The sequence below is a fragment of the Micromesistius poutassou genome (genome assembly GCF_964030765.1).
Source record: "Micromesistius poutassou genome assembly, chromosome: 22".
Lineage (NCBI taxonomy): Eukaryota > Metazoa > Chordata > Actinopteri > Gadiformes > Gadidae > Micromesistius > Micromesistius poutassou.
Genome location: NC_140292.1, coordinates 12,884,610 through 12,907,257, shown reverse-complemented (window position 1 = coordinate 12,907,257; position 22,648 = coordinate 12,884,610). Strand labels below are relative to the sequence as shown.

General features: G+C 47.9%; 1 protein-coding gene across 1 annotated transcript in view; it reads right to left on the bottom strand.

The window, feature by feature from the left end:
• lamc3 (laminin, gamma 3) overlaps positions 1-22,648 on the bottom strand; it is a gene marked incomplete at both ends in the record, with an annotated part of 92,577 nt that overhangs the window by 3,065 nt on the left and 66,864 nt on the right. The window contains 15 exon segments of the mRNA XM_084486818.1: positions 1,439-1,579; positions 2,412-2,614; positions 3,420-3,522; positions 5,296-5,439; positions 6,040-6,226; positions 7,558-7,692; positions 8,017-8,093; positions 11,841-12,094; positions 12,097-12,126; positions 14,842-14,998; positions 17,330-17,508; positions 18,093-18,235; positions 19,308-19,461; positions 20,082-20,327; positions 21,029-21,217. Of these exon segments, the coding sequence (XP_084342944.1) occupies positions 1,439-1,579; positions 2,412-2,614; positions 3,420-3,522; positions 5,296-5,439; positions 6,040-6,226; positions 7,558-7,692; positions 8,017-8,093; positions 11,841-12,094; positions 12,097-12,126; positions 14,842-14,998; positions 17,330-17,508; positions 18,093-18,235; positions 19,308-19,461; positions 20,082-20,327; positions 21,029-21,217 (2,342 nt within the window).

The following is a 22,648-nucleotide window of genomic DNA, read 5'->3' as shown; positions in this document are numbered from 1 at the left end:
ACGCACAGCGGAGGGACGGCGACCCCCTTAACTGTGGTTTAATGAGCACATTTCACTGACTTTTATAAAACGGTTATGTAAGTATGGCGAAATGAAAGTAAGACACCCTAAATTTTGAAAAAGCAAGAAAGTCGGAAAAGCATTTTTTTTAACAAATACAAAAAAGTAGTCCCTCCTGGCTGCCTGCAAAGTGTACAGCGGTTGCTATGCAACACACGCTCGGTTCACCGGCAATTTAGCCTACTATCGAGTTCACTCACCGTGTGCCTATTGCTTTACAACATTTCCACCCTCTCCATCAATCAACATGTTTTTAGGCTTCAGTGAACTATGCTATTGCTTTTATATATAAATAAACAACAGTTGAATTTAGGAGCGGAGTGATACTGAACTCTGTACAGTTGGGAACCAATCAGATCGCTTGATTTAAGCCACCCGTTTTATAATCCCTCTTTTATCTACAATCAGAGAGACACAATAACTATATTATAATCCCTCTTTTATCTACAATCAGAGAGACACAATAACTATATTATAATCCCTCTTTTATCTACAATCAGAGAGACACAATAACTATATTATAATCCCTCTTTTATCTACAATCAGAGAGACACAATAACTATATTATAATCCCTCTTTTATCGCACAATCAAGCAGGGGAAAGAAAACCCATGGTCTTGTCCAGCCCTGATTAACCTGGTGTGGGGGCATGGCTCCTGAGACCCTTTGATGAGGAGACAGGTGAGTGAGTGACAGGTGTTGTCATGAACTGCTCACCTGCTCTCTGATTGGGTCATGAGAGTCAGGCCATCTGGTCCCTCCCCCCTCATACAGGGCCCACCTAAATGTTTCCCAAACAGGTAATAAATACGCTTATGGTACTGCTGCTATGGATATTTATTGCTTTGTCACATGTGCATATTTAGGTTCATTTGAATTGTTTTATGTTTTTTTTGCAGTTCTTCTTGTCCACATTTATCTGAAGATGGTCATATTTATTATTGAACTGATGTGTGCTGCTTTAAGGCCTCGATTTCCCTGCAGGGATGACTCAAATACCCTCAAGTCCATCCATCCATGATTCCACTGATCAACCTGTCCAGCATCCATCGACCATCCATCTATCCAGATAGAAGATGGATAGATACTTTCATTGATCCCCAAGGGGAAATTCAAGGTCACAGTAGCTTTAAAGACATCACACATAACATACACAGGATCATAAAAAAGAGATACTATGGACAATAAGAGATACTAAATAAACTAAAATGTCCACATGAGTGTGCTAAGGGCTGTACAGGCTTGCAGTGACAGGACAGGGCCTGACCCTCTGATACAGTAGTACAGTACGTAATGTAAGGTGCTCCATGATAGTGTGTGCCATGATGGTAGTGCATCCATCTACTCATCTATCCATTCATCTTCTCATCCTGGGTACCTCAGAGGTGAGCTGGGTGCTGGCGATGGCTGAGCGGTCCTCCAGCAGGGCCAGCTGCTGCACGGTGGCCTCTACCTGGGCCCCCAGGTGCCGGGAGGCGCTCCGGGTCTGCTTGGCCTGGACCACGTTGTCTTTGGCCTCCTGCTCCGAGAGAAAATGACGAGAACGATAATTCAATCCTGAAAGCTGCACTACGGTCATTTTGCCATTGTTATTAAGTCGTAGCTACAGTTATAGATATTTATTACACGGCTCTTCTCAATGCTGTAGAACGCTCCATTCACTTGCATGGGCCTTCCTGACTTCCGGCGGTCTTTTAGTGGAGTGGAGTCTAAATGTTACACAGTGCATGTTTTTACCTGGGGAACGGTTCACTTTTAACTGATGCATTCAGTTATGTTTCAAAATTAGATTTTCTCAAGTCTTTATTTTCCCTTCACAGAACCAAATTGATTTAGAGAGTGAAAGAAGCAATAATCATTATCTTGATTGTGTTGTGGTTGGATGGCTATTGGTCTTTTATAGTTTTGGACCTGTGCCTAATAATAATAATACGTTTAAACAAAAGCGATGGCTCCAATGTGGAATAAGTTGAGCACAGCGATACAAAAACACATTCTCTTTTGGAGCATACCTAGCAGGATAGCAGATATACTTTTTAACCAGAGCCCATGCAATACGTGTTTAGAAATACATATTCTGCCGCCATGTTCTATGTTTTGGGGACATTTTGGCCATTTGGCAAATGAAGCAACGGGATATTCAAAACCCTCACGTGACGCAGAATCAGAATCAGAATAGAATCAGAATAGTTTTATTGACCAATTATGCAGAACATAGTAGGAATTTGTCTTGACGTTCGAGTGCGTCGTGGCAGCCATGGACGGCGCGTGTGAATATTTAAAACGATGTTCCTCTCTTTAAGGGGCCACCGTTCCCCGGGCCCCCGTCGCCCTCTGACCCTGAGACGTACGTTTGCGGCGGCGGCGGCGCTCTCCCGGGCCTCGTGGGCGGTGGCGTTGGAGAGACGCGTGTTTCCCAGCGCGGGGTTCAGCATCTTCTCCACCTGCTTCACCTTCTTCCTGACGTCGGCCAGAACCTTCTCCTCCAGGGGCCGCTCCTTCTTCACGGCCAGCCGCGTCTGGGCCTGGAGGCGGGGCCAGTCCCGCTCCATGGCTGGTGGGTCACGTGGGAACACACGGACCTCCGGGTTACAGGTGAGGGCGGCTGGGTCCTAGCTCCCGCCCTGTGTTCTTCTGTCTGATGTTGAGTGCGTTTTGAGTGTGTGCGGACCCGTGGGATCGTGAGAGTGACCAAACACGACACGTGACAGTAATGATGGGTCTGCTGCTTTTATGTACCAGAGGCACATGGTAGATGGTCAACGCGGGCTGTCTTCGCTGGTTAAGTCCACTAGCCGTGCCCTGGTACATCGAAGGAGCAGAGCCATAAGTGTGTGTTGTGACCTGTGTGCGTCCTGTGACGATGCCTCAGTGATAGGAGTCGCTGTGGTTTTGAAATGCAGAGATGATTACTGTCTGAGAGTGTGTGCCGTTCAACGTTAGGTCAGTGGATATTCTTTGAGATATTTATGAGGGATTTGTGAAATATCTCCCAAGAAAATCTTTTTGACTTTGGAAAATTACTTTTCTGAACTCCAGGACTCATAGACAGGCCAAAAGATAACTGTAGACTTAAACTATTCAGGAACAATACAAATCTGACTGTATTGAAAGAAGATCTATTTTTTGAGTGACTTATTGCTGCGTTTAATGCACACAGGGCAAAAAGCCTGCAAAACAATTGATGCCGGGATTACACATAATCGCTCAGGCAAGCAATGTGATATTAGCTTCCATTTTTTAATTCCCCCCCTACGTTTATATATTATTTGAATAATTCAGATCCGTGACTATGAATAATGTGAATAATGTATGAAATAGGGGAGTAAAGGAGAGAGAAACTGCAAAGAAAGACTTACTTTCCATCTCTTTGTGGAGTGTAATGACTTGAGATTCCATCTCTTTCGCTGACACAACGGATGTCAAGGCGATGACCTTTGCCCCTTCAATGCGAGCCTTTTTCTTTAAAAACAACACATGGGATGAATGATAAAAAGACTAGGTGAGGAAGGTCAAAAATACTTTTCTCCATAACAATTCTCCATAAACAATCGTCCAAAAGTATTATTGTTTCGGATTGAAGCGCATTAGAATGTGGAACGTGCCCAATCTGAGGATCATCAATCTTACACACATTCCAACCAATAACAACCACACATTATACACTGTGTTAACGACTAGAACAACTCTAAAGTCAATCACAATAAAATAAAGTGATTAGTATAACACCAGGCCTGATGGTCCTAGGTATTAGAGGTAATATCTATCTGGGTGTAATTTGTGGTTGATCTGTCAGCTCTATCTGTTTCCAGTTGACTGTCCTGCCTCTGTATTTCAGACCCTTCCAGGCTCTTTTCTGACCGATCAGGGTATCTGTCTCCTGATTGGTTTAGAGAATCCATCTGGCCTGTCAATAACATGCATGTGAGATGCAACGCTTCTCATTTGAGGAGAAAAGTAGGGAGGGAGGGAGCATAGATGAAGGTTATACTTTTTATGGGGTTTGCTTTCTCAAAATCTTGCCCTCTTGCCCCCTTCTCTTCTATTATCCACTTCCTCTCGTAACGACTCTCAAATCTTACCGACAGCTCCTTTAACTGTCCATTCGCGTGTCATCACATACAGACTGACATCAAGACCTGGATGCAAAATAGCTTTCTCAAACTCAACTCCAACAAATCCGAAGTCCTCATCATTGGTCCTGACTCCCTCACCCACTCCACTCAGAACTTCACCCTTTACATTGACGCCTCCACCATCACCCCCTCCACCAAAATCCCTAACCTTGGAGTTATCCTGGACCCCACTCTCTCCTTCCTTCCCCATGTTAACCATATTACCAAAACCGCCTTCTTCCACCCCCGAAACATCGCTCGCCTCCGCCCCAACCTGTCAACTACCGCTGCTGAGACTCTCATCCATGCTTTCATTTCGTCCAGGCTCGACTATTGCAATAGTCTTCTCTATGGCGCCACCACCAAAGTCCTCAATGAACTTCAACATGTCCAGAACTCAGCTGCACGCCTCCTCACTCGTACCCGCTCCAGAGAACACATCACACCTGTCCTCCGTGAACTCCATTGGCTTCCAATTAAACACCGAATTAACTTCAAAACCTTACTCATCACCTACAAGGCCCTCAACAGCCTAGCCCCCCCCCCCCCCCCCACCTTGCCGACCTCCTCCATCACCACGCCCCCTCCCGATCCCTCAGGTCCATCTCTGCCAATCTGCTGCAAGTCCCCCCGGACTAAGCGCTGGACTTGGGGTGATCGGGCCTTCTCAGTTGCTGCCCCCCACCCTTTGGAATTCACTCCCCTCCCTCATCAAAGCCTCCCCAACCCTCTCTTCTTTCAAATCTGCACTCAAAACACACCTTTTTACACTAGCCTTCCCCACCTACCTCCCGCCTTATTCTTCATGTTTAACCTCTGTTTTGCTTTTAAATCTTAATCTTAATACAGTCTGTCTTAATACAGATCTGTTGCTTAGTTTTGATAGGGCAATATGTAAAGCGTCTTAGAATACCATAGTAAGCACTATATAAATCTGATTTATTATTATTATTATTATTATTAATACAATCATACTCCAACTACAACCAAGTCGTAATTGTTATTATACACTTATGACACTCATCTTATTATGGGATTGTGACTAGTACACACTAAAGCCCTGTGAAATAAAGTAAACCAATAAATGACCCCTATCCAGTGTCCAGGGCCGTGGACTCACCTCTTGGATCTCTTCCAGGAAGTCCTTCTCCAGGTTTCTGGCGGCGGCCTGGATCACAGGCTCCATCTCCGTCTGGATGGTGTTGACCAGCTCCTCTTTGGTCTGCACGTGGAGGGCCAGCTCTGCGGTCCGGTTCAGCAGCCCCTTCGTTTGGAACATAACATAGCAGATGTATACGTACAGTACATGTATACTTTATATTTTTTATGTATTGTTTGTATGTCTATTGTGAATATCCTATGACCCACTTTGTCTCTTCCTGCAACCCAAATATGGGCCGCGACCCACAGTTTGAAAACCACTGCTTTATAACATTGTTCAGTAGTTTAGTCATACTATTTGTTTAAGATAAACATAACCCAACTTAAAGCAGGATATAAAATCATTACATAATTAATATACTTAATAGACATTGGAAACATATTTTGGTACACCCTGTCTGGAATTGTTTAATTAAGGAATCTATAGGGAAATTACCATAAACTCAACCTTACACAATTAATGTTTCCTTGTACCTGAATCTATTGATGATTTAATTAATATTTTAATCAATCTATAAGTAATTACAGGATATGTCCAGTCGAATCAGTTTTCTTTGTATCTGTACAATACAAAGATGTATTCATTAATATTTTAATTAATCTAAAATTAATTATAGGACATGTGCATCGCCCGGTTCCAGAAGACCCGGCCCGCACACAAGAAACCAATCAGACTGGTTTACATGCCGACGGCAACACTGACCTGTGTTGAGTGGTTGGTGGTCTGGTCGGACCGGGGATCTGCCAGCGCCATCTGACGTATCGACGAGGTAATGTTACCCAGGGCAACGTGGAGCGCGCGTGACTCCTCCCCCAGAGCCAGCTGATTGGCTACGGTCTGGTTGGCCGTGGCGGTGAGGGTCCTCTTGAGATCCTGCATGGCAGAGAGTCTGGGAGGAGAGAGAGATCACCAATAAGAATACTGGATATTGCAATATACCAATATGTATGCACACAAAGGCAGAGACGCAGACACACACAAACGCACACACGCAGAATCACAAAGATGCACACACATTGTTTTACAACTACCGTATATTTTGTCACATTGGTAAGGTCAGCTTAACATACACGATGGACAAAGCAGAGCAATAGACACCGTACTACTACAATGCGTAGTACTGCACTCATCGCCTTGGGTATGTTCTTTCTGCATTTATATTTTTAGCACATATATATTATATATTATTCACGGAGCCTGAGGTCAATAATTGTTTTAATATATACTACACGTAAACATGGGATATTGCCCAATATCCCGAGATAGCGAACCAATCAAATTCCGCCATCTTAGGAGGTTCGTGTAGCATATACTAAATATAGATATATACCCTATCTAGTACTTTAGCCTTGATAGGTACTCATAAAAAAGGCTATAAAACTACACATGTCCTCTGACCGCACAAACAAACAACCACACACACACACACACACACACACACACGCACACACTAGCAAAAGCAAAGCCATGTGCAGCGCTGCTTGAAAGCTTAAGAGAATTCTCTCCAAGCGCGATGACTAGGACATGGTGTGTGTGTGTGTGTGTGTGTGTGTGTGTGTGTGTGTGTGTGTGTGTGTGTGTGTGTGTTGGGGGGAGGTGGGTAATCACTGCTGAGTGCCTCTCCTTCCTGGGGGGGCCACTGGGGGGCTGGTTTCCTCCATCATTGCGCCTAGCGCTCGGGATTATCCTCAGACCAATCTCACGCTACAACTTTCAACCAGCAGGCCCGTGGAAACCAATGAGCTGATACGGCGAGGGGAAGCTGTCAGCCCCGTCGTGGCTAAACGTCTTACTCCGTTCAACCGCGCTGCGCTGTCAATGGCTGCGTTAAAGTGGAGGAGCGCGTTCCATTAATATAGCCATCGCTCTTTTTTTTCTCTCACTTAACTGGGCTTTGTGTGTGTGTTGTGGGTATCTGTGTGTGTGTGTGTGTGTGTGTGTGTGTATGTGCCAATCTGTGTGTGAGTGTGTGTTTGTGTGTTTGCCAATTTGTGTGTGAGTGAGTGTTTGTGTTTGTGCCAATCTGTGTGTGAGTGTGTGTGTATGTTTCTGTGTGTGTGTGTGTGTGTGTGTGTGTGTGGTTGTGGTGTATGCGGTTGCTCTTGTCTTGTTGTCAAGTGTCTTTGAGTGTCTAGAAAAGCACTTTAGAAATAAAATGCATTATTATGACCTGTGTGTGTGCGCACGTGTGTGTGTGTGTGTGTGCAGCCTCCGACCCACCGCTCCTCCAGTCCTCTGATGAAGGCGTGTGTGGAGTTGTCCCGCAGAAGGCCCAGCAGCATCACAAAGGTCCGGTTGGAGGTCGTCAAGGCGACGCGGGCCACGCCCTCGACGCCCGCCGCCGTGTCCTCGTGGCTGCAGAGCGCGGTGCGGGGCCACGACAGAGGAGGAGAGTTACCGTGTTACCATGGCGAGCAGACATGTTGTTGTTGTGTGGGGGGCGGGGGGGGGGGGGGGGGGGGGGGGGGGTGACCTCCTGGCCCTCGCGAGGTTCCTCTGGTCTAGAACACTCGGCTGACGAGCAGATAATGGAGACAAATCGAATCACTTAGAGCCCGAGCACTAAGTGATTGACAGGCAGAAGAGAACGCAGGAAGCGTTGTGGGGGTGAACTTCACAGAGATTACCCGGTGGCCTTTGCTCATAATTGACCACTTACTGCCCATCGGCTGGACTTACCTTTTCATTAAGGCCCGTGAGTCATTGACCATGATGTTCCATTTGTTCGGTCCTGTCGTCAGCTCGAAGGGAATTATCTTTCAAAAGAAGTTCCAGGGAAAAAAGTTAACAAAGCGAAGGTGAGCAAAGGTGCATGCTGTTATTTTAAGACTTTAATTATGACTTAGATGTGCTATAGTATGTTCCACGTATTCTTCACAAGAGTTAGATGAAGCAGATGGTGAAATGTTCATACATAAGATGTATCTGTCTATACACTGTCTATACAGCTAAAGAAATCATGAAGGAGCACGAGTTGAAGGGATCAAATTGAGGTTATAAAACCATGTAAAGTACACATTTGTCGGAGTGTCCTTCCTCTAAAGCAAGGCTAACAAGGTTAAGAAACCTTTGTGGCTCAGGGCCACATGATGGAGACATGACTTACATGACAGACATTAAATATCTGGGTACTATTTTCGATGATCACCTTAAGTTTGATGTAAACACTGAGGCTATTGTGAAGCGAGGGCAACAGAGAATTCACCTTCTCCGCAAACTAAATTCCTTTTCTGTAAGTCCTGTCATCCTCTGTCGTTTTTATCAATCTTTTATTGAGAGTCTCCTGAGCTTTTCTTTTATCTGCTGGTTTCACAGCCTCACAGTAAAAGACAGAAACAGCCTGAACAGTATTGTCAACATCTGTTCTAAGATCACCGGAGTTAAACAAAGGGACTTGAGTTCTTTTTGCAATCGGCAAATCATTAAGAAAGCAGCAGGTATTTTGGCTTCTTCTGGCCATGTTCTTAAAAGTGAATTCTCTGTGTTGCCATCAGGGCGTCGCTACGCTTTACCTGCTTGCAGAACAAACCGCCATTCCAAGTCGTTCATCCCCTCTGCAATTCGACTAATAAATGCTCTGTAGTTGTGTATGTGTATTTGTTGTTTGTATATTACTGTGTCTGTATACAAGCTGCTCAAACTAATTGCCCCTAGTGGGATTAATAAAGTTGTATTGTATTGTATTGTATTGTATTGTACTAATGCCAACTCTCAAGTTTCAGAACTTCTAATCCCTGCACCAAACATTAAACATGAATACAGATATACAACTGCCTTTGGCCCCAGAGGTATTGTTCTGGGGGCCAAAGACTAGAAACTGTATTTTCTACAATGTTGACAGGATGAAGTGAGCAAGTAAATGGCAGGGCTCTGAGATTTTGCAGGGTTGCCTACTTTTGGTTTTTGGCCGGAGTGAGACTCTGTAGAATCTTCTAATGCTTACATTATAGGTCCGCGGTGGAATTGTTGACGGGGGGGAGGTAGTGTGGGATCGCGGGCAGACGGGATTTGATTCCTACCTGTTCCACTGTTAAATAGCGGCGCAAATTGGTGGGCGCTGTCCTGGTAGTTTCTCTGTGTGAGAAATACGAAGTGTGCCGTGTGAGCGTGTGAATGGGTTGAATTGCGTGTGTCTCACGCCGAATGCGTGAGACTTGAGAGCCCTGAAATGGACTGCATTTCTATAGCACTTTTCTAACCAGTGGCCACTCAAAGTGCTTTACAATATTGTCTAACATTCACCCATTCATGCACCTATTCATGCACACATTCACACACCGACAGCGGAGTCAACCACGCAGGGCGACAGCCAGCTTGTCGGGAGCAGTTAGGGTGAGGCGTCTCGCTCACGAACACTGCAACACTCTGGCAACCTTCCGGTTACCAGCCAATCCACTCTACCTCTTGAGCCAAATGCCGCCCCTGAGTGAGTGAGTGAGTGAGTGAGTGAGTCAGCTACCCACAGCTACATAGCTTCATCAAACTACACGTTGTTTGATGAAGCCACCAGCAGACCAAATGTTTGTTCTAATCGTAGAAGGTAACATCAGGTCGGCTCATAGAGCAAAGCTTTCCATCAATGGATAACCGCTGCATGGATATGCAAGGTAACCTTCCACAGACGACTCAGTCAAGTCAGGTCACCTACGCTAAACTACAGCTAACCACATGGAGGGACGGTATGGGACCAAATGACCCAGGACCAAGATTGCGGCAGAACGGAATTTGAGTGAGAAATAGGAGGTGCTGCATGAGAAGCTGTGAAGACGGTCATTTTGAGCAGATCTAGATGTTCAGTACTCCACCGAGTAACATTGAAATTGCAAAAATGCAAATAAAAACATGCAAACATGTATCATTCTGTGCATTTATGAAATTGTGCTCTCTCTCTCATTCGTTTTGAATTACATTGCTGTTGCTCCAGGCTGAGCAGAGATAAGCGAGTGTTACGTCAGAACGCACACAAACACACACACTTAACAGATGCATGCACAGACACACAAACACACAAGCACACACACACACACACACACACACACACACATACAGATGCATGAACAAATAAACAAAGACACGCACACACACACACACACACACACACACAGCTCTCCCATGTCCCTTAACCAAACAAGATGGCAGCAGTACGCACAACTGCCTGCAGCTCTTCAGACGGTGGAAGCTAAAGCAGGGAGAGCAGAACAAATTGTTCATTCCTTGTGTCCGTGAGACATGAGAAACCACGGCTGCTTCAGCGGTAGAGAGGCTTACCGGGGAACAGGCCAAGACACACACAGCTGCATCGCTGCTTTTGCCTATTTGTGCGTCTGAAGTGATACATATTCATGAACACACATCACATCCCAGACATCGGGAAACGGACGTAATAAGGACGAGAGAAAAAAAAACGACCGGCTATGGTATAGTCACTCCTACTCTTTTACATAATGCCTCAATGTTGTTTTCCAAATCCTAGTATGTCTTAGTATATATATATATATATATATATATAGTATGTCCTAGTATGGAGAAGTCACTGCTCCATACTGAGCTTCACTGAAGCCTTTTCCATTTTGATAAAGGAATGCTGACACCTTTTCCATTACTGTCTGAGCGGGGACAGAAATACATTCCCTGTGATGCACGGCACGTTCGCACGCCTTCACGAATAACGCCCTGTTCAGCAATCTGAAGAAGACATTCGTAGAAGGAATGCTAATTGGTATTCTGCTAATTGCACATTTATTACATACCCAGCTGCAAAAAAAATTCCCAATATCATCAGAATATTTTAGGATTACGAATAAGCGAGTAAATGTATGAATTTGAAAGGGAAAGCTTTTATCAACCGCTGATCTCGGCGTATTAAGTTTGGAGACGCAAAATGGTTGAAAGTATCAGATGTGAAAGTGATGTCAGCAGGTACAAGCTACACGCAGCCTAGACACCATCAAGCCTTTTTATTCTCAACACTAAGAATGATGGTCATAGATAAACACCATCAAATCCAGACCGAAAGCAAATCAACGGATTGTGCTTTGATAGTGTGTGCTCACCCCACAGTGATGAGAGGAGTCTCTGTATGTCTGTATGTATGTATATCTGTATGTCTGTATGTATATCTGTATGTCTGTATGTATATCTGTATGTCTGTATGTCTGTCTGTCCTCCAACTGATCCACTTCACACGACCAGAGGCCACTTTCATCCAAAGTGCACTTTGACTAACAACATTGGGGCCCAAACCCAGAACCCAAAGGGAGTCTAACGCCCTGACAAACGACTCCACTCTCTCCACCACCGTAACCCCTCAACAACACAATGAAAACCTGACAACACACAACATCAGCTCACAATGCTCCATCATGGGTGCACTGGTGGCGCTACACCTATGACTCATTCACCCACGCTTTAAAAGACCGGGAACATGATGACGATGATGATGATGATGATGATGATGGTGATGACGACGATGACGAAGAAGACCGCCCCCCCCCCCCCCCTACCATGTTGTTCAGATCCAGAGCCGCCGTCTGCAGACGTTGGTCAGACGCTCTGACCATCGCCACGGACTCGGCGAGGGTTTGACACGCGACACCTCCGCCCCTGCTCCTCTCCTCTTCCTCCACGCCCTCCGGCTCCTCCTCCTCCTCCTCCTCCTCCTCCGTCCCCGGGGCCGCCGTTCCGCCGGCCCCACAGCCCATCGCCGTGGCGATGCCCTGCAGCTGGGCGGACAGCGCGCGGGTGGACGCCCCCAGGCCGAGAACCGCTGGATGAACGCCTCGCGGGCCTCTGCAACGCAACGAAGACCACGTCAGACCAGAGGAAGAGCAGCCCCAACCAGTAACCACGGTAACCAGAGGAAGAGCAGCCCCAACCAGTAACCACGGTAACCAGAGGAAGAGCAGCCCCAACCAGTAACCACGGTAACCAGAGGAAGAGCAGCCCCAACCAGTAACCACGGTAACCAGAGGAAGAGCAGCCCCAACCAGTAACCACGGTAACCAGAGGAAGAGCAGCCCCAACCAGTAACCACGGTAACCAGAGGAAGAGCAGCCCCAACCAGTAACCACGGTAACCAGAGGAAGAGCAGCCCCAACCAGGAACCACGGTAACCAGAGGAAGAGCAGCCCCACCAGGAACCAGAGGAAGAGCAGCCCCACCAGTAACCACGGTAACCAGATGAAGAGCAGCTCCACCATGTAACTATCGGCAACAGCTCCACCAATGCAATTGCAAATGTACCAAAAAAGGCCCCAACAAGTGAGACGTTCAGGGCCTGCAGTCCCCTCCTGCGACGCTGTTCCCAACGTGTTGCCTCCGCCTGGTGTGCGGCATTATGTTCCCACACACGCACACATGCACACACTGACACACACACACACACACACACATGCACACACTGACACACACACACACAGCACCAAAACAAACAAACAAAGCCTCATGTTTGGAGTGCGGGGGGCCGGGAGGAGCGTTTCTGAGCCACCTCGACCCGGTTCCCAAACTTGTTCACATCTCAAGGCCAGTGTTTTCAGAGCAGCGGGGGGGGCCCGGAGTGAGTGCAGCCCTGGTGTAAGTGAGATAGTATTATGGGCTGTTCTGGTCGGAGCAAACGGGGGTCCGCGGAACACATCTTCACAGCATGGGGGGGGGCTCTCTCTCTCTCAGAGGCTCAGAGAGGGAGGGAGGGAGGGAGGGAGAGAGACAAGAAAAAAAAGAAACAGGCAATAAAGACAAAGGATAAAAACAGCCAAAGAAAGAGTTTGATTAGGTTTCAAACAAAGTTTGAAATGAATGAATTATTAATTTGAATTATTAATTTATTTTAAAAAGAAGGAGGCGGGCCAAACAACAGCTGTGAGCGGCGCGCGGCGGCCGTGCTCCTGTGAGGCGGCCGCTGGGAGAGCCGGGCTCTCTTCTTCCTACACAACGCCGCTCCCTGGGCTGGACTCACCTCTACCACGGACCACCCACCCACCGCCTGGCCGACCAGGGCCGCCGACCAGACACTCCCGACCTGTGTGTGTGTGGGTGTGTGTGTGTGTGTTTGTGTGTTTGCGTGTATGTGTGTGTTTGTGTGTGTGAGAGAGAATGTTTGTGTGTGTGTGTGTGTGTGTGTGTGTGTGTGTGTGAGAGAGAATGTTTGTTTGTGTGTGTGTGTGTGTGTGTGTGTGTGTGAGAGAGAGAATGTTTGTGTGTGTGTGTGTGTGCGTGTATGTGTGTGTGTGGGAGAGAGAGATGTGTGGATGTCGCACCAAATTGGTTAGTTTGGTTTATTTATTTGACAATTCGCTTTAAAAGGACAATTCCATGGCTGCCACACCAAGGTACACACGTTGGAAAGAGCTTCAATGGTAACACATAACAGGACTTCTTTCCATGGTGTGTGTGTGTGTGTGTGTGTGTGTATGCACGTGTCTGTGCGAGATAGGGGAGTACGGCATTAGTGGCATATAAATGCACAAAAAAACATATATATATATACAGAAACTATTCATATTGGGCATTAACAGGCTTTATTCTGTAAACAGCCTTAAACAGCCCATACTTAAACCTTTATTAAACTGGTCCAAACTAAGACCTTTGTTAAAACTGATCCATACTAAAACCTTTATTTAAACTGCTCCTTAATAAAACCTTTAATAATACTGGTCCATATTAAAACATTTATTTAAACTGGTCCACACTAAAGCCTTTATTAAAACTGGTCCATACTAAAGCCTTATCTAGACTGGTGCATGACTGCTGCATGTGTGTTAGTGTGTGTATGTGCGTGTATGGTCAGGTGTGTGCATGCGTGTGTGTGCGTGCGAGGGTGCGTGCGAGGGTGTGTGTGTGTGTGTGTGTGTGTGTGTGCAGGGACCCCAGCGTTGGGGGGTTCTGTGGGGAGCAGGCCTCCTGGAGGCGTGTGTAATCACGACAATAAAGCAGGGATTAGAGACGCACCGCCTGGCACATAAACAGGGATTAGGACGGTCCGTGTGCTTCCTGTTCTTCATCACTGTTTACGTCTGCCGGCCTCTCTCTCCGTGTCCCTGGGCCCCGGCCAGGAACACCACACACACAATCCCTCATCTCTGCGTAGCTCCAATGTTGAGCTGTTCGGATCGTAAACCTTTTTCCTTTTTTCGTTTTCAGAATACTATTTCTTGATTTATCTGCAGGAAACACCAAGAGAACGACAAGTAGGTGTAGTGATGGGTCCTGGTGGTGGATTCCCCTGCCGTTCAAACGTCAAACACCACGCAGGACGTTTGCATCAACACCTTCATCACCTCCATCATCATTCAATCAATCAGATGGTGTTTGAAGAGCGAGCAGAACTGCAGTACAAAACGCTGGGCAGGGAAAAAAACAACGCAACGAAAACAACAAACAAAACCAGTTTTAAATCAACAATACAAAGTCAACGAATGGCAGGGCTGCAATTTGAGAGGTAGAACTGTAATAAGAGACGCCACACAGGAAGTGTAGTGTAACAGCACTGGTCTGCCGCGCTTTTACCTTGAAAGGCCAGGATGTCCTCCAGGGCGTTGGGCAGGGCGTCCTCCCCCTGGTGGTCCGCGGGGCCCCGCTGCTGGGGGGGCAGGCGCCGGCCGCGGCAGTCGTAGCGAGCCAGGAGCTTCTCCAGGTGGAGCAGCTGGGCTCCGAGGGTCTCCACCTGCAGCGCCCAGAGGGACACACGGAGAGAGGGGGTCAGCAGGGAGAGGGAGTCAGCGGGGAGAGAGGGAGTCAGTGGAGAGAGAGGGGGTCAGTGGAGAGAGAGGGGGTCAGTGGAGAGAGAGGGAGTCAGTGGAGAGAGAGGGGGTCAGTGGAGAGAGAGGGGGTCAGTGGAGAGAGAGGGGGTCAGCGGAGAGAGAGGGGGTCAGCGGAGAGAGAGGGGGTCAGCAGGGAGAGAGGGGGTCAGTGGAGAGAGAGGGTCAGTGGAGAGAGAGGGGGTCAGTGGAGAGAGGGGGTCAGCGGAGAGAGAGGGTCAGTGGAGAGAGAGGGGGTCAGCGGAGAGAGGGGGTCAGCGGAGAGAGGGGGTCAGTGGAGAGAGAGGGGGTCAGTGGAGAGAGGGGGTCAGCGGAGAGAGGGGGTCAGCGGAGAGAGGGGGTCAGCGGAGAGAGGGGGTCAGCGGGGAGAGGGGGTCAGTGGAGAGAGGGGGTCAGTGGAGAGAGAGGGGGTCAGTGGAGAGAGGGGGTCAGCGGAGAGAGAGGGTCAGCGGAGAGAGAGGGGGTCAGTGGAGAGAGGGAGTCAGTGGAGAGAGAGGGAGTCAGCGGAGAGAGAGGGGGTCAGTGGAGAGAGAGGGGGTCAGTGGAGAGAGAGGGGGTCAGTGGAGAGAGAGGGGGTCAGTGGAGAGAGAGGGGGTCAGTGGAGAGAGAGGGTCAGTGGAGAGAGGGGGTCAGTGGAGAGAGGGGGTCAGCGGGGAGAGAGGGTCAGTGGAGAGAGAGGGGGTCAGTGGAGAGAGAGGGGGTCAGTGGAGAGAGGGAGGGTCAGTGGAGAGAGGGGGTCAGTGGAGAGAGGGGGTCAGCGGGGAGAGGGGGTCAGTGGAGAGAGAGGGAGTCAGTGGAGAGAGGGGGTCTGCTGTCTGGTCGTATCCATGTTGGATCTCGTATCCTGTACAGCTGTGTTTATGCATCCTAACTCCAGCAAAGCATAACACCAGACACGTTGTATACGTTCTGTGACACTGTATAAATGAAGGCTTTTACCGTGCGTTGAAACACAGATTCTGACTGAAAATAAATAGCGTCTACAGATGTTTCTCAATATATTGAAGACGACACAAATTAAGTGAAATGTGAAACACCATCCTATCGGAATCTGGCATAGAGAGAAACACAATACATGGATACATCCATATGTGGAACACGATACTGATGACAAAATGTTTTAAAGTATGCAAACACATTGGTATTGTTCATCTGAAGATGGAATTCCCATTCATTAGTTACCTAATGGACGGAATTAATCTTCATTTCTGTTTACTTGCTTTAGATGCTTGTAACCCTTTTATCAGCCGGTACTTGCGCTATAATAGAGTGAAATTCAAAGTGTTTACCACATCCACTTCCTTGAACGGAGAACAAGAATCCTTTTATACGTTCAGCTCTGCTGCCTCATCCTAATCATTCACTCACAGCTCCAGAAGGTATGAGAGTCTGTACTTGCTGTACATGCTAAGGTACAACAATAAATGGATTGTATTCCACAATCTAAACGATGTATTAGTACATCCATCGCTTTTTGGTAGAAAACCAAGAACATGGAACCACCAGACCCATTCCCTCAGATTTCTCCCTAAATCCTGCTCCTCTGCTGGTTTGTCTCATTCTCTCTCTGTTTCCTCTCAACTCTTGGGTTCACTGCTTGTTAGCCGTCCTGTTGCTCCCCAACAGGGAGAGTGGACCCCCGACATAAACAGCCTCGGTCTGCTGTGCAGAAACGGAAAAGCAGTGAATAGAAGAGAGAGAGAAGGATACAGCGAGGGAGGGACACTCTTGGAGAGTAATTGCGAGTGCTCCGGGCAGACAGTGTTGGTGTTTTTGCTAAATTGCTAACACAAAAAATGACAGTATGTGGTAACAACGCAGGTACAAGCTGGAAAAAAAGAGAGAGAGAGAGCGAGAGAGAGAGAGAGAGAGAGAGAGAGAGAGAGAGAGAGACACACATACACACACCCACATCGACACACACACATACCTACACCTACACATCAAGATACACTAACACACACACACACACACACACACACATACACCGACACACACACACACACACACACACACATACCTACACCTACACACCTACACATCTACACACACACACACCGACACACACCGACACACACACACACACACACACACACACACACACACATACCTACACCTACACACCTACACATAAAGATACACACACACACACACACACACAATGCCACTCCTACACACACACACACACACGCACACGCACACACACACACACACACACACACACACACACAGCTCACCTTGTCCTTGACCAGGCCGTAACAGATTGGACATGCCTCACAGTGGTGCGTTGCTCTGTTGTGGTAGAAGTTCAACTGACATTTGTCACACTTATAACCCGTGAAGCCTTGGCGACAGTGGCAGGTCCCGTTGCCATGGCACTGCATGGACACGGAGCCCATGGGGTCACAGTTACAGGCTGGAAGAACAATTTAGATGTTTTATCACATGTCCAAAGCAATGATATTGGACATCTCTTATACACGACATTAATAACTATTTATTATTATTATCATTACTATTGATGAACCATTGATTAAAATGAGTTAATGCAGTAATGAACATTGACTACGAGTTATTAACATGAATTAATTAATTACTAATGGTTTAGTACTAATTTACTAATGGAGTGCAGGTTAACTAAGGTATTAATTTATTAATTTAATCAGGTTATGGTAAGCTTACCCTAACCCTAAACATTATGTTAATGCTATATATTAATGCTTATTACAGCATTCATTTAAGTTGATGCACCCTTATTGTAAATGTCACGTCATTAATACTCGTCATTAATATTATTAATGACGTTAATAAACATTAATAATATTAGTACACTGTGGACACTGCGGTCTGAATGCAGAACCTTACGGCTGGGAGTTGATACAACCACTCAACACACAGTATATCGTCTCACAACACCATGCATGCTTTCATGTCTCATCCCGCGTGAATGGACCCTCTACACAATGGTGCTGTGTGTATCTGAGGGCTTATGTCCGTTACCTCGACAACCGCGTGACGAGAAGCTGAAGAATCCCGCCCGACACGAGTCACACTGCCTTCCCTCCACGCCCGCGCGGCACATACACATGCCTGTGATTGGGTGGCAGGCCGTGGACGACGAGCCAATGGGATTACAGTCGCACCTGCCAAACAGCAAAGCAAATTAAATGACCAAATTAATATAAATGCCTGTTACGAAATTAACTTTGGTCACACCCCGGATCGAGTAACAGACAGACGTTTTATTTTCAGAGACACTGCCTGGTACATATGGCGGGACGGTTATTAAATCAACAAAAGGAAATATAACAAAACAGAAAGAAAACCCTAACTAACCCTAACTCTGGGGGACCCAAACTGTCCTACTCCCGACCAGAAATCAAATGGGATGTGAGTCAGCCGGGACTTCTACCTACTCTGCACTAACCTAATCTAAAAACGTGAAAACAACCATCGCCAACCATCAATGCGTAAAAGTAAAAATAACAGCAATAATGTTCCCACATGGGAAAAGGTGTTTTACAGCAAATTGCGATTACACAAATTAACGGCAACTATAGCAACGTAACAATGCCAAATTCATTAAATGAGTCGTGGCTAGATGCCACTTAATGCTACACACTTTAATTCAAAGTCTGAGGCAGGCGGTTAGTAACATGTAGGCAGCAGAACAAGTGAATGGCTGTGGGTAAGGAGAAAACATACATCCTGGGGTGCAAGCTAAGGTAAGCCAGCTGACTAATGTGCTAACGTGTTTGTTTGGTCAGGGTTAGGGGTACGATGCAGGAAAGAGAGTATTTAGATGCATTAAACGTGGCAATGTGGTGGCAGCATAGAGGGGGGTGACTCCAGGACGCTGGTTTCATTGTTAAGCCCTCAGGAGGTGTCGTGGGCCTAACTTAAGGAAACATCGGTGAAAGAGGGTGCCCACTTGATAACCCCAATGACATGCTGCGTATTGCATACTGCTGTTAGATGGGCCATTTGTCTTGAGTTTTTCACCATTGGTTGTTAGCTTAGTATTAATGAATGAGTGTGTATTGATGAAACGCACTTTAAATCAAATGATACAACGCAAAATAAATAAGTACATACTATGTGGACACGTCAATACATGATAGCATCATCTTAAACGGTATAGAGCGGCAGGTTTACGCCACCAATGCGTAACATTTTCAAGCATAAACGGTGCATCACGAAGGAATGGGGTGTTACCGCTGACAGCCGCGACCGGGCTGGAGGTGGAAGAAGCCGACCAGACAACGGCTGCAGTCCCTCCCGCCCACGTTGGGGAGGCAGTGACAGTGTCCGGTCTGGGGGTGACACTGGTCCCCCGGGCCCGAGGTCCCGGCCGGGCTGCAGCTGCAGGCTACGCAACACACACACACACACACACAACACACACACGGCGCGTCTGGTGAGACGGGCGGCGGCAGGGGGACGCAACTGTTTACTCAGCTGCATTAGACACACGTGTTTGGACGAGTGCGAGTGGGATTTAGTCCGTTCTCAGGACTCCTCATGAGACATTAAACATGTGTGCTTTTTTTTGTTTTTCTTTACTTGTTTCCTCCATTTCTTCTTCATTGGACTAGTCTAATGCTAACATTCTGCTGCATTCTGCTAGCTCAACATCAACCCCCGCTTCATGACTCAACGGTTCCCCTCGGCGCGTTCTAACGCCCCAAAGCTTTGTAGGTTTATCAAAGGCGTTCCCCCTGCCCTGTGATCAGAGCGGGGCTGACCCTGAGCACAAGGCTTCGCGTCATACGTGGGCAAAGGGAAAAAAAAAACAACCACAGAGGACACTGGGTTCATACAGACCGGTAACAGAAGCCCGGATCCATGGAGCCCTCCACTGACCACACTGGGTTTGATTCACCCTTCATAAGAGGGACTGTCACTCTGCGCGCGCACATGAAAGCCACCACCACCACCACCACCACCACCGCCACCACCACCACCACCACCACCACCACCATCACTCACATTTGCATTTCTGGGCCGTCGTGCGGTTCAGGGCGTCGCCATAGAAACCGCGCTGGCAGCGCTGGCAGTGCTCTCCGTCCGTGTGGCCGAGGCACTTGAGGCAGCGGCCGGTCAGGTGGTGGCAGGTGCCCACCGCGTTGGGGTCCGCGTTCCCGCTGCAGTCGCACCGGGCGCAGGCTCGGGCCGGTCCCGCCTGGCCCAGGGGGTCGCCGTGGGAACCGTCCTCGCACTTCTGACAGCGCACACCTGCCGAGGAGAGAGGAGGAGGAGTGAGGAGGGAGGAGGAGTGAGGAAGAGTGAGGAGTGAGGAAGAGTGAGGAAGAGTGAGGAGAGAACAGGAGGGAGGAGAAAGTGAGGAGGAGTGAGGAGGAGTGAGGAGGAGTGAGGAGAGAACAGGAGGGAGGAGAAAGTGAGGAGGAGTGAGGAGAGAGCAGGAGTGAGGAGGAGTGAGGAGAGAGGAAGAGTGAGGAAGAGTGAGGAGTGAGGAGAGAACAGGAGGGAGGAGAAAGTGAGGAGGAGTGAGGAGGAGTGAGAGGAGGAGTGAGGAGAAAGTGAGGAAGAGTGAGGAGTGAGGAGAGAGCAGGAGTGAGGAGGAGTGAGGAGAGAGGAGACGTCGAGGAGAAGAGAGGAGGAGTGAGGAGGAGTGAGCAGGTGTACAGGTGAAGACGAGGATGCCGGGGGTGCGGGTGCGTTGAGGTACAGGGTCGGAGGTCATCTCGTCTCCTCGTCGACCGGGGTTCACGCTATTGAGACGTGAGCGGCGGCGGCGGCGGCGGCGGCGTGTGGTTCCAACACCCGCCACCGGACAAGGTCATTACGACCCCCCCCCCCCCGGCCTCCTCCAGCGGGCCGGCAGCCCCACGCACCCGGCCGCCCCCCCCACCCCCGTCTGTCTCACACCTCAGGGGCCGCTGGTGGCAGACGTGCAGACGGCCGTGGTGTCTCACCCGTCCGCCCCGCTGGGCAGTTGGTGCAGACCACCTCCCCCGTCTGAGTGATCTGAGCGCAGCTGGTGCGATCCGGGCAGGGGCAAGGTCGGCAGTCGCCCGGCGTGCCAATCAGAGCGTTGCCATAGTAACCTTCAAGGCACGTCTCACAGGTTGTCCCGGCGGTGAAATCAGAACAATCGCACACGCCTGGTGGAGGAGAGGAGGACACACACACACACACAGTCTTTAACACTCTTTGTACAGACACACACACACACACACACGCACGCACGTACGTACGCTCGCACGCACGCACGCACACACACACACACACACAGAGACATACACACGTACACACTTAAAAACACACCCACACCCACACACACACACATAAAAAAATATGCACGCACACACACAAAGACATGCACGTGCACACACACACACACACACACACACACACATATACACACACACACACACACGCACACACACATGCACATGAATGTGCATGCACCAATACATTCACCCGCACACACAAGCATGCACATAAACACACACACAACCACACATTCACTTAAATATACACCCACCCACATAGATGTACGTGCAAACTCCCACAAACACGCCCACAAACACACACACATATACACGGACACACACACACACACACACACACACACACACACACGCATGCACACACACACGCACAAATTGTAGGCTAGCAACATTGTTTATACAATATTCTTTGTGCATTTGCACCAGTAGGGGGCGCTGTGTCTCTGATCATAACCAGTACTGCTCCGCAAACACGCACAAGCTAAATACTAGATCCCCAAAGTCCACCACACAGAGCAGAAGACAACCAAATTCACCCCAACTTTAATTGCTTTGGGAAATACAGGACCGACCCCCAGCCAGAAAGACAATCCTCCCCCAAGTGAGATTACCATTTTTATTATGTCCTAAAATGTTTGAGGGGTGTGCATGTGCTTATTCCAGTAGCCATGGAAAAGAAATCCCCCCTTAACATCCATATAACAAGTATTTTTGGTGTACCACATGTGTGGCTACATACTGTGTCTGTTTTGACATGCCTTCCTATTAAATGTATATACTGGACTGAAGAGAGAGTAATTTAAATGTCCTTCACATACATTTTATTACTGTAGAGACCTTGTTGGATATGGATTTTTATGTTCAGTGAGGCAGGTCATAGAAAACAAGATAGTCCTGATAATATACAAGCTAGTAAAGAAGCCTTTCAGACATGATTCCTTTGTGTACAGTAACACACATGCCTGAATAGATCCGATCTGGCTTTACAAGTTCATAAATTAGCTTTACTACATTCAAACATTTATATCATTACTATATCCCCTGTTACCAGCTATTCCTCAAACATTACCCATCATTACTTTCTTTAAAGAAGTTATTTTTCTATGTGGTGAGTCACCTGAACATGTGGCCCTTCTTTAAAACCTAAAAGCAGTGTTGAAGCTTTAAAGGGATGCGGCGAGATGTAAATGGGCGTTTGCCCAGTTCACTGGGTTAGCCTTGTCTTTCCGTGAGCCGCTTCCATTGACTCTCAGAGTTACAGTAGCCTAGCTTGTGTTCATGTGAGCGTTCCAAACGAGTGCC